General features: G+C 38.9%; 1 protein-coding gene across 1 annotated transcript in view; it reads left to right on the top strand.

Annotated features, from left to right (window-relative positions):
• The window catches only part of si:ch211-26b3.4 (connector enhancer of kinase suppressor of ras 2), a 155,746-nt gene extending 145,663 nt beyond the window's left edge, over positions 1-10,083 (top strand). The window contains exons 23-24 of the mRNA XM_062045522.1: positions 1,610-1,872; positions 7,568-10,083. Coding sequence (XP_061901506.1) covers positions 1,610-1,872; positions 7,568-7,780 — 476 coding nt within the window. The 3' untranslated portion in view covers positions 7,781-10,083. The remainder of the gene's footprint in view (positions 1-1,609; positions 1,873-7,567) is intronic.
• The last annotated feature ends 1,525 nt before the right edge of the window (positions 10,084-11,608 follow it).

The raw sequence follows: 11,608 nt of genomic DNA, 5'->3' as shown, positions 1-11,608 counted from the left end.
TATGGATGTTATCATTCTTCCAGGTAATTGTAATCTCAGGGCATTCAGTCGATCGCAGCTGGACTGTTTGGTTTTTCTTAGAAGACGTTTGGCCTCTCATCCAAGAAGACTTCATTTGATTGTATTCTGGACTATCTTCCACCTTCAGTTAAGGGGAATGTCATTATCTTGTGTTTTCCTCAGTTAATATTCAAACATTGAATGAAATATCAATAAAAATACAACCTAGACAACATTTGTTGAACACTCACCTCAACCTCAGGTACTCGCTGTTATCACACAGAGTTACAGGACGAGGAGACTATCAGGATCACGGAAACAGGATAGAGTTGCCAAATGGGAAACATTTTCAGAGTTCTTTGCATGCATGTTATATAATTTTACATCAAAGACAACAATGTTACTACATGTTCTACTAAATAAAACTAAAAAAATCTGTGGTGCATTACATGGGGCATTTGATTGTCAAAAAGACAGCCAAAAGAGGTGGGTAAATGAGAAGGTAAAATATGCTAGTGCGGAAAAGCACCCAGTTGCAGGAAATGTAGTCTTGATTTTTTTTTAAATTGGGGAGTTTGCTTGGCAGAACACTTCATTCTGATTCAAATGTTTCACTTTTTTTTCCCCCTCTTGATTTCTCAAAGGGTGCTCAGAGCCCTAAACATTGTGTGGTATCGGTTAGTCATTTATATAATATTAACGTTTTGGGGGACTGAAAATGCAAACTTTTAAAAATAGTTGTCAAGTTATTGTTCCTGTCTACACGTTCAACATTCATTTGGGCATGCACAAATAATTCTGGTAAAACACAGCACTGTAGTGGGGTGTGTGCATAGTACAGTATATATTACCTCGAACCAAGTGTTTAAAAATATATATTTCAGATATATTTATAAATGTCATGTATTTACTGCATTACAATCATAATCAGCTTCATTGGCCAAGTATTAGTCGTAAAATGTAGTATAAGTCATTTAACACACAACAAATTTGACTTGGTAGACTGTCTATGAAGGTTCTCATTCATCCAGGTCATGGTCATCTCAGGGCATTTAATCGATCGCAACTGGACTGCTTGGTTTGTCTTAGAAGACGTTTTGCCGCTCATCCGAGTAGGCTTCTTCGGTTCCTGCTCATAGAATAAGATTTAGATCTGACCAAACTAAGTCTATGAGCACGAACTGATGAAGCCTACTCGTATGAGCGGCGGAACGTCTTCCAAGACGAACCAAGCAGTCCATTTGCGATCGATTGAATGCCCTGAAATGACTTGGTAAACTGTGCTCTCTCAGTTCAATTCACTACTTTACCAAAGTCTTCATCCATCCTCCTGAGAGCCAGTGTATTCTGCTGTAAACATTGTTTTTTTTACATAACAAGGCTATTTTCTTTTCCTGAAATTGGTAACGCTGACAAAAGAGATAGAGCAAAAAGAAATATCCACTACAGACTATGCTGGTTCTCTGGAGGATATACCCCTAATATTACAAAGTATATTTAAAAGATGACATTGTTGGACAATACATTTTTGTACAATCACAAAAAGTGAACATCCTGAATAAAGAAACAATACAAGTTCTTATATTCTGTTCCTTCTCGCTTTTCCCAGATTTGCGGGAGCTGAGAGTTGAGAGCAGAGAGCGGAGGGTTTCAGAGGGAAGAGAGAGGCGGGTGTCAGACGGACGTGAACCTGAGCCGTTGGATGGGCTAGAGCAGCTGTATCGGGCCCTTGAGCAAGCCAACGTTACGGCGCTGGGAGACCCAAGACCCTGTAGCAGGCAGGAATTTCGACGAGGTTTTACTCAACGAGTCAGGGACCCTCTCCTGAACGACAGACTGCACAGGGTTCGAGCACTACGCAGCACTTTGAAGGTAGCTGGAAGAGAGAAAGTAGTCTTAACGCAAATTCAATTCGTTAATCCTGTGAGTTTTGGGTGATTTTAGGTCATATTTTGCAGTTGAATACTTAAAGGTGACCTTTGATGATTTTAATCAACATTTAAATAATATGTATCTGATACGCCTTGTTGTATGTACATTTTGCTCAACAGTCACTTTTATTACTTGTTTTTTTGAGTCTGTCTGCAAGATATTCAATTCTGGAGTAAATATGTACACTGTTTAAATATATATCTTGTAGTTGTCACCACTATTTTTTACCAGGCATGGTCAAAAATACACATTATACAGATTCACCTGGTCACAATATTAGGTACACCTGTACACTCCCTGATAGTTACAGACTCTGCATAAAAAAAGCTGCTTTTTATAAGCATTTATACTACGCATTCCACAATTAGATTAAATTCTTCATCCTACCATATTTTTTGTGTTTTATCATAGCCTGAAAGCTCAGAGATTGACTTAAAGTCTGAATGAGTATGTCCACCTCGCGGTGACATCACAACATACAGTAGCTAAGCTGCAAAACCCTGCAATCAGTAGTATCCAAAACTGGTTGCAATCACCTGCCAAAATGCATTAACCTTATGATTGGACACTTCCCCATTGTTTAACACGATTATCCAACATTGTAACAACATTTATAAGTCAGAAAAGACACAATTAATCATAGGTCCCCTGACATATACTGGAAAGTTAATATAGAGTTTACGGTATGCACAGAAAATTATGTAAATGTTTCACATTATAACATACATAGGTTCAAACGGTGATGAAAAATATGGAATTTTAAAATGCAATTGCTTGTATTCCATCATGTGACTTCTTTCCGGAAGTGAAAACCAGTGGTGGTCAACCAAGCCAAGATGGCTGTTGTATAGCAAGCAGCGCGCAAACTATCTGAGTACAAAATAGGCTTTAATCTTCCTGCAAAGAGCAGATACGAGCAAAAAATCTAACTCTGCAATGGAATATATTCCTGTACTTTATCAAACAAAGATTTGTCGAGTGATAAAAAGGATTATACATTCGGTTGCGTTCCCAGACATTTCAAACTATTGTCCTCCAGACATAATTTTACACGATAATACTTGGAAAAGCATGGAGGTCTACTACTTCTTTGTGTATGGCTGAGTCAAGGAAATTGGTATCAAGACTCTACCGGATAAATATGCATCGTTTTTGCTCGGGTACGGTTGCATTTCATGATTTAACTTCGCCTTTACTGCCATGTTTGTTGCTGTGAGACGCATTGTTTACAAGTAGTGTGTTTTCCCCCGTCTTTATCAAAATAAAGCCATAGATGTCAACATTGTGTATGTGCTGAAAGCTTCATTTATGATTGCTGCCTTTGGTAAAAGCTTAACTCTTTTAGGTTTTGCTAATATTTGATTTCTTTTATTTAAACTCACCGAGTTGGTGCTTTTCAAAACACTCGTAGCAAACGTGTTTAAGAAATACAAATAATATCAAGATAATACTTAAATGGGAAACATTAATCGTTAAAAGTATATCAAACAAACATTTACAGAGTGATCACTGCAAACTCAAGCATTCTTTGACTCTGCTCCCTTTGGACTGGAGTATGAGATGGTTATCTCGTCATTGTTTTCGAAAAATCTTGCACTCTTCTCGAGGAACTCTGAAGTAACGTTAATCCTTTTCGCGATTTGAGCGATTCGTATAGCCGAAAACAACCCAAGCATGTGACATTTTTTCTTTGAGAAAGGCTAAATAGCGCCTAGTACCCATTGAGAACAGATCTAGCTTGACCACCATGCATATTTAATGGGCGGGACGTGACGTAAAATGTAAGCATTGTAAGTTATGTAAAATCATATTTTTTCAGAAGTTTTGGAAAAAGTCATGGAATGATATCAAAAGTTTAATTCATCCAAACAAAATTGATGTGTTGTAATAAAATGCAAATTGCTACGAACCGTCATGATATTTTGGCGGTTTGAAAAATGTAGTCTAGTTTCTGTCGAGGAACTCTGAAGTAAGTTAATCCTTTTCGCGATTTGAGCGATTCGTATAGCCGAAAACAACCCAAGCATGTGACATGTTTTCTTTGAGAAAGGCTAAATAGCGCCTAGTACCCATTGAGAACAGATCTAGCTTGACCACCATGCATATTTAATGGGCGGGACGTGACGTAAAATTTAAGCAATGTAAGTTATGTAAAATCATATTTTTTCAGAAGTTTTGGAAAAAGTCATGGAATGATATCAAAAGTTTAATTCATCCAAACAAAATTGATGTGTTGTAATAAAATGCAAATTGCTACGAACCGTTATGATATTTTGGCGGTTTGAAAAATGTAGTCTAGTTTCTGTGAGCATGTGGTGTGTGAGTGCCTACGAACTGCAGGCACACCCACGAGCTAGTTACTTCTCATAAGCCAAGTGATGATGCTGAAAAAATCAGTATTACATGGCTTTTTAAGGGTAAATACAAATTGTCGCTGGCAAAAGACACAGACCTAGGACGTGCAAAATGCCAACCTTGCTGTAAAACTTTTTTTTTTTATTGATTGAGAAGTTTATTGACATCTTAAAGAATTGAATCCATGTAATGCTTTAAAAAGGCAAATGGATGGCACAAAAAGCCAAAAAGGCTTGTTTCCACTAAAATATATATAACCTGTAATATGTATATAAAAAAGTACATTAAAAAATGGATCAATTATGTACATATACACAGTATACATGTCAGGTGATTTGAAACACAATATATACAAAAAATGTAAAACATTTGACATGTTGAATAATGGCTAGGCAGTGCTAGTTAGCCATATGGAGTTGAAAAAACATGAAACTGTAGTCGTCACAACTGCGGCACAATACCCATAGGTGAGTGTATGTCTTCATGCTGATGTTGTGAGGACAGCCAGCAACATTACTACAAATTACACAGCAACAAAGCAGACAACTTTGGGACGTTTCTGCATAAAATTAAGTCCTCAAAACTGAGCTAGATACACTAAAATGCGTGACGTTGCCATGTTGCCAAACATGATCTCAGGGCATTCAATTGATCGCAACTGGACAGTTTGGGTTGTCTTGGAAGATGTTTCGCCGCTCATCCGAGTAGGCTTCATCAGTTCATGCTCATAGACTTAGATCTTATCCTAGATCAATCTAACTCTATGAGATCTAATACTAGATCTGACCAATCTAAAATTCTAATCTTATGCAAAGTTGTCTGCTTTGTTGCTGTGTAATTTGTAGTAATGTTGCTGGCTGTCCTCACAGCACCAGCGTGAGGACATACACTCACCTATGGGTATTGTGCCGCAGTTGTGACGACTAAGTTTCATGCTTTCTCCACTCTATATGACTAACTAGCATCAAGTGAATGCCCTGAGATGACAATGACCTGGATGAATGAGAACGTTCATAGACCTGTAACTGTGGTGAGAACAAGTGTGCCTATGTCTGTGCCTTTGGGCTTGCTCTGCACTTTAAAATACTTTTACTGTCATAACCGTCGTAACAAACAACATATGTAGTACTGTTTGACAAAAGCCTAGACCATTATTTGTCCACCAAGTAGATTTAAACGTGGGACGGATCAGAAATAAAGACTAAATTTGTTGTAACTGAACTATGAGTTGATGTATCGAAGTGGTCCTGCCTGATGTTTTGTTTTTGTTTTAGAGAGGCACACTATGCATTTCAGATGTACACCTAATTTTACATTCTATTCAAGGAACTCTATTGTCAATCCCAGTGGTATAAAAAGTGGGTGTGCGGTGTATGTGGAAGAAGAAGCTCCAAAACAATGGCCAGTGAATTATTTTGAGTTGGCATTCGCTGTATTTAACAGCTGGTTGTGCATGTGTAAATGGCATAATCAATAACAGAGGAATGTCAGTGAATAAGTGCTCGCTGCCACCTCGTCTTACACCCCCTCTTTCTCTTACTCAAACACAAATACGTCATGCCTCCGCCCCACCCGAAACAGATCACACGCTGTGCGTAGGGCCCGCGATCCGTGGGGGGCCTGTTTTGCGTGAAGAAGCGCATGTAAAATGTCAATACATGAGTAACAGAGCTCTTCATAAGAGTTCTCATATTCTTAGCCGTTTCCTGCTCCATCACAGATTAGAATATAAGGACATAATTCCCATTGCAAATTTCCGTGGCTAGTGTGCATCTCATGAGTTAGTGATCGAATTCTGGTGGAAGTCGAGTTGGAATGATTATGAATGTGTTTTAATGAAGTAAGTAAAATAGTAAATATATATTTTAGGTAACACTTTAGTATGGGGAACATATTCTAAGTAACAAAGACTTAATTTAGAGTTATTTGGACACTAGGGGAACATGTAAAGGTTAGGGTTAGGGTTAGGGTTACTAATAAGCAATACATTTGATGTTCTTGAGGGAAGACTCTTAATTAATGACTTACTGGCTGTATAATAAGGCCATGCAGAATAAGGCATTAATAAGTACTTAATAATGCCTAATTAAGAGCCAATATGTTACTAATTTGCATGTAAATAAGCAACTAATTAATGGTGAATATGTTCCCCATACTAAAGTGTTACCATATTTTATTTTCCACAAAAATATATATTTTTCCAATGGATTCGTTTTAGTACAAAACATGCATCAAATTAAATTTAAGTTTGATTAACAAGGTATAAAAACAGTTTCACATGAATATGAACATGACATGTTACTTTTTTTCCAAAACTGCTTGTGAATATTCAGGTTAGTTCACGATATCACATTGTAAAACCAATAATAACTAGCATTTTTTTTTGTTAATCAGAAAAAATATTATTTAAAAAATTGAACTAAGGAAAATAGTAAAAGGTAATTTTTAGTGCTCACATCTACTCTTTAAGTTACTTTAAGATGAGAAGTTGCATATTGTAGTTGTAAATGTCTGTTTTGGGCTAAAATACCTTAGGCCTGATCTACTAAAGATTTCCATGTATTAATACACAAACACGCTTGATAGTACACACAGAGGATGGCATCTGTTCGGTGACCAGATAAGGAGTGCAATCCATTTAGCGTGTCTGTTTTCATGGATATGCAGAATATATGCTGATCGTCAGAACACCCACAATACTGGGAGGGTAGAATGCAATAATAATTATTTAGCACACGCATTGCGATCTATCAAAAGTACAACTGCTCTACGGCTGCTGTTTTGCGTCTATGATTTTTATGTCTGAAAAGGACGTGCAGACTGTCAGTAGCACAGAAATAGCTGTGAGAAAAGTGATAACCACGCTGCAGCTCTGTTTTAAGTATGCTTGTCGACATGTATGGACTGTCAAAATTGTAAATATTAGACATGTCTATTCAGCAATGCTTGTGATGTGTTTGCATACCCCATAAAACCTGAGTAGTTGCGCCCCTTGTCATTCCAATACACATGAGATGGCACACTTTAGTAGCGGAGGTCACAAATGTATCTCAATGACTACCACAAAAGCGTAAAATTTGAATATTAGTGTTACGATTATTACATTTCGGTGGTCTCATTGAGACAAAATGCTTTTTTGGCCATGGAAATCTAATAAAAGGTGTCGTCAAAGTTATGGAAAATCCATGATGAAAAAGTGTGGCTAAAAAAAACATAAACATGTTCATTAAAACTAAACTACAATCTCACCCAACTGTTAACAGTGTAATGTCTCCTCCAGGCCAAAGAGTCCGAGCTGGCGGTCATCTGCGCCCTCCTGGAGGACCCAGGCCTGTGTTCCCAGACCTTCAGAGAGTGGAAGCAGTGGCACAGCGAGCTCTATTCCGAAATCTGCCAGCTCACCCCTGCAGGCACTAACGGCCAGGATGACTTCTCCCCGCTAGGCGCTCCTGTCATGACCCACACACACTCCTTTATTGAGACCCATGTGTGAGACAGATGCACACACATACACACGCACACACATACACACGCACACACACGCTCACACACACACACACACACACACTGTATCATGTGTAAATATAGAGGGAACAGTCTGAGATATGCGTGTATGAACTTTTGATAACTCTGAGGACCCCTGAGGGTGCCTGTTGCATGCCTGAACAGAAACCATTAATCTTCTTTTGTCTATGGAGCTCAGCATAAAGTCCTGTCAAGAAGGAAATGGGAGACATTTCGACACGTTACTTTGTATACTCTTGTTTTTGCTATTATTCTGCTTGATTTTAGGGGGAAGGGGCAGTAATGTAGCAGCAATACAGAGGATAATTATTTTCACCACAGCACTGTACTTTTGTACTGATGAACTTTGCACTCAGAGCCACCAGTCCTCCCCTTTCTCCCCTTCCCTTTGGTTTCCTCACTGCATATCACGCTGATTTACATGTAGGGACCTCACTGTTATCCCAGCTGATCTGACAGGACAGTGCGGGGGAAGTCAGCTCAGTGACTTTTATTATAATAGAAGACTGTGAAAGGTAGCTATGGATGCTGGTTAATCACTTTACCAATGAACCAATGAAAACAACCACCACAGTCATTAACAACAATTTCTATTATTTCTATAGATGCTCCATTTTTTTCAAACTGCGTCAGTTTGTCTGCGCAACTGAGTGCAAACCTACAGTTTAACTTCCGACTTCTGTTTATTCTCTTTCTAAGAGTGTGTATATGTGTATACTGTATACATGTTTGCATTCCACTACCACTGTGATCTGCGTTTAGAGGTAGCGGTGGACGTATGTATCAGAGCGGGTGCAAATTAATTTTGTTTTCAAAGGAGTCACTAACTGTAAAGAATGCACTTTCTATATATCCTCATCTCATTGGCGCCATCACAGGGTCTTTGTCTCATTGGCCTCTTTACCATTGCTGTTCAAATGATCAGGTACAAGCATTTGTCTCCTTTTCTAAAGATTTGTGTACAGTGGACAAATATATTTAAACATAGATAAATATATAAATCTATTTATGTTTTGTGTCATAGATATAATGTAAAGTACGCTGTGTTCTATGCCAAGGCCAAGGTTTTGCAGTGCACCGCCCCTCTTTATTTCTATTATCACTGAACTCAGAGCAAACCCCCGTCATCAACCTGAGTGACATTTTTCTAGTATCAAGGCTGACCCATAGACATTCTCCTAGTGATGCGTTGCATGAGGAAAAAAGATCTGGGACTGATTTGATTGGACAGGGTAAAATATTGTGGATCATTTTTCTTTTCTTATACTTCTCATGATTGCGGGATTGATTGACTTGCAGTGCATGATTCGCGCAGATTTGAATGTGCAGAGACTTAAAGGAACTATTTCCGTTCATGTATCTGTGTGTTAAGACATGCAAAGTCGCACAACTGAAGGTATTGGCATTCTGTTCATCGGTAGTCAGTGCAATGAGGGGCTTCCGAAAAGGAGGTGACGTCTATTGTTTATTGTTCACCATACAATCATACACAAAAAAGATTGTTCTTGTACATGGTTGATAGCAGGTGGTTTCCAACACAAGTGTGCAACATGGGCCAAGGATTCTGACAGACACGTGTAGCACCTGCTGCATCCAGCACTACCTGTACGTAATCCTCACTACTTTTTTGCCCCTCATCATATTACACGCTTGTGAAATATCAAACAAAATCCAGATATATCTCTGTTTTTGAATTGTTTATTTGAAAGTACCACAAAGAAACTAAATGATGCAAGCACTTTCCCTGTGCCTCCCAACCCTCTCTTTGGTGACGCTCGACTGGCTTTACTGGAGCTCCTACACACACAGCTGAGGACGAGTGGGAGTACACAGGCTTTGTCTTCTGCTGAAGAGCAATTTGTTTGAAAGAACAAAAAGCGAGTTCTGGTTTGTAGTCACTCCTCATGTCTGTGTGTATGTGTGTGTGTGTAGACCTGCAGAAAGGGGCCAAAAACAAAGGGGAGACTCCATTGTGTGTCCTTTTAGGGGGTGTATGCCTCATGGTACATTGCACAGGTGTGTACGGTGTAAGTTGCACTGCAACATAAAAAAAGGAACATATTGCTCTTTTTCAAGGATGATATTAGCTTACTGTTATTATGTACAATAAACTGACGAAAGATATCGAAAAAAGAAAGACAAGTACATTTATTCTTCCTAAAGTAGCCTTTTTTGGTTTCATATATATGAATATATATTACAAAAAATACAGATTGTAGACTTATGTTGTTCAAATTTGACTCCAAATAAACGGAATCCTCTGCACTATGACCTCTGTTTTTGCTTGTTTCTGCCTCTTCACTCATGCACATTCCGATCAATATCTTAGCAGATCAAATTTGGTGCACAGCACATTAAAGTTAAAGTACCAATGATTATCCTCTGCATTCGATCCATCACCCTGACCCCCTGGGAGGTGAGGGGAGCAGTGAGCAGCAGTGGTGGCCGCGCCCGGGAATCATTTTGGTGATTTAACCCCCAATTCCAACCCTTGATGCTGAGTGCCAAGCAGGGAGGTAATGGGTCCCATTTTTTTATAGTCTTTGGTATGACTCGGCCGGGGTTTAAACTCACGACCTACCGATCTCAGGGCGGACACTCTAACCACTAGGCCTCTGAGCAGGTTAATTGCTCATGCTGATTCTTTCAAAAACACAAGGCAATTATGCACACTACGAATATGATCTACAAAATAATCATAACTTTTATGAAATCCTTCACAATATCACATTTATTTATTTTTTTAAAAGTCTCATTTTTTAGTATTGTATGGAAGCCCATTTCTGCATTGATGGATTGATTGATTGAAACTTTTATTAGTAGATTGCACAGTGCAGTACATATTCTGTACAATTGACCACTAAATGGTAACACCCGAATACGTTTTTCAACTTGTTTAAGTCGGGGTCCACTTAAATTGATTCATGATACCGATATATACTATCATCAGAATACAGTCATCATTGAATTATTTACATTATTTACAACCCGGGGTGTGGGATGTGGAGGGGGGGGGGGGGGGGGTTAGGTTTGGTTGATATCAACACTTCAGTCATCAACAATTGCATCATCAGAGAAATGGACATTGGAGCAGTGTAGGACTGACTTGGTAGGATATGTACATATTCAGCAGCAAGTAGTGGACATAGAGAGAGAGAGAGATCAGAAAGCATAAGAATAAGTATCTACATTTGATTATTTACATTTGATTATTTACAATCCGGGGAGGTAGGATGTGGAAAGGAGGGTGTTAGTTTAGGGTTGAAGTTGCCTGGAGGTGTTCTTTTAGTGCGGTTTTGAAGGAGGATAGAGATGCCCTTTTTTTTTACACCTGTTGGGAGTGCATTCCATATTGATGTGGCATAGAAAGAGAATGAGTTAAAACCTTTGTTAGATCAGAATCTGGGTTTAACGTGGTTAGTGGAGCTCTCCCTGGTGTTGTGGTTTTGGGGGTCATTTACGTTAAGAAGGTAGTTTGACATGTACTTCGGTATCAGGGAGGTGTAGCGGATTTTATAGACTAGGCTCAGTGCAAGTTGTTTTACTCTGTCTTCCACCCTTAGCCTGCCCACTTTGGAGAAGTGGGTTGAAATGAGGTGTGATCTGGGGTGGAGGTCTAGAAGTAATCTGACAAGATTGTTCTGGGATGTTTGGAGTCTAGATTTGAGGGTTTTGGAGGTGCTAGGGTACCAGGAGGTGCATGCGTAATCGAAAAAGGGTTAAATGAGAGTTCCCGCTAGTATCATCATGGTGCTTTTGTTGACCAGAGAGGAGATTCTATAGAGAAATATCGTTT

The sequence above is a fragment of the Entelurus aequoreus genome, linkage group LG04, assembly GCF_033978785.1.
Source record: "Entelurus aequoreus isolate RoL-2023_Sb linkage group LG04, RoL_Eaeq_v1.1, whole genome shotgun sequence".
NCBI lineage: Eukaryota > Metazoa > Chordata > Actinopteri > Syngnathiformes > Syngnathidae > Entelurus > Entelurus aequoreus.
The sequence above is the reverse complement of the archived record's forward strand: the minus strand, read 5'-3'. Positions and strand labels throughout refer to the sequence as shown.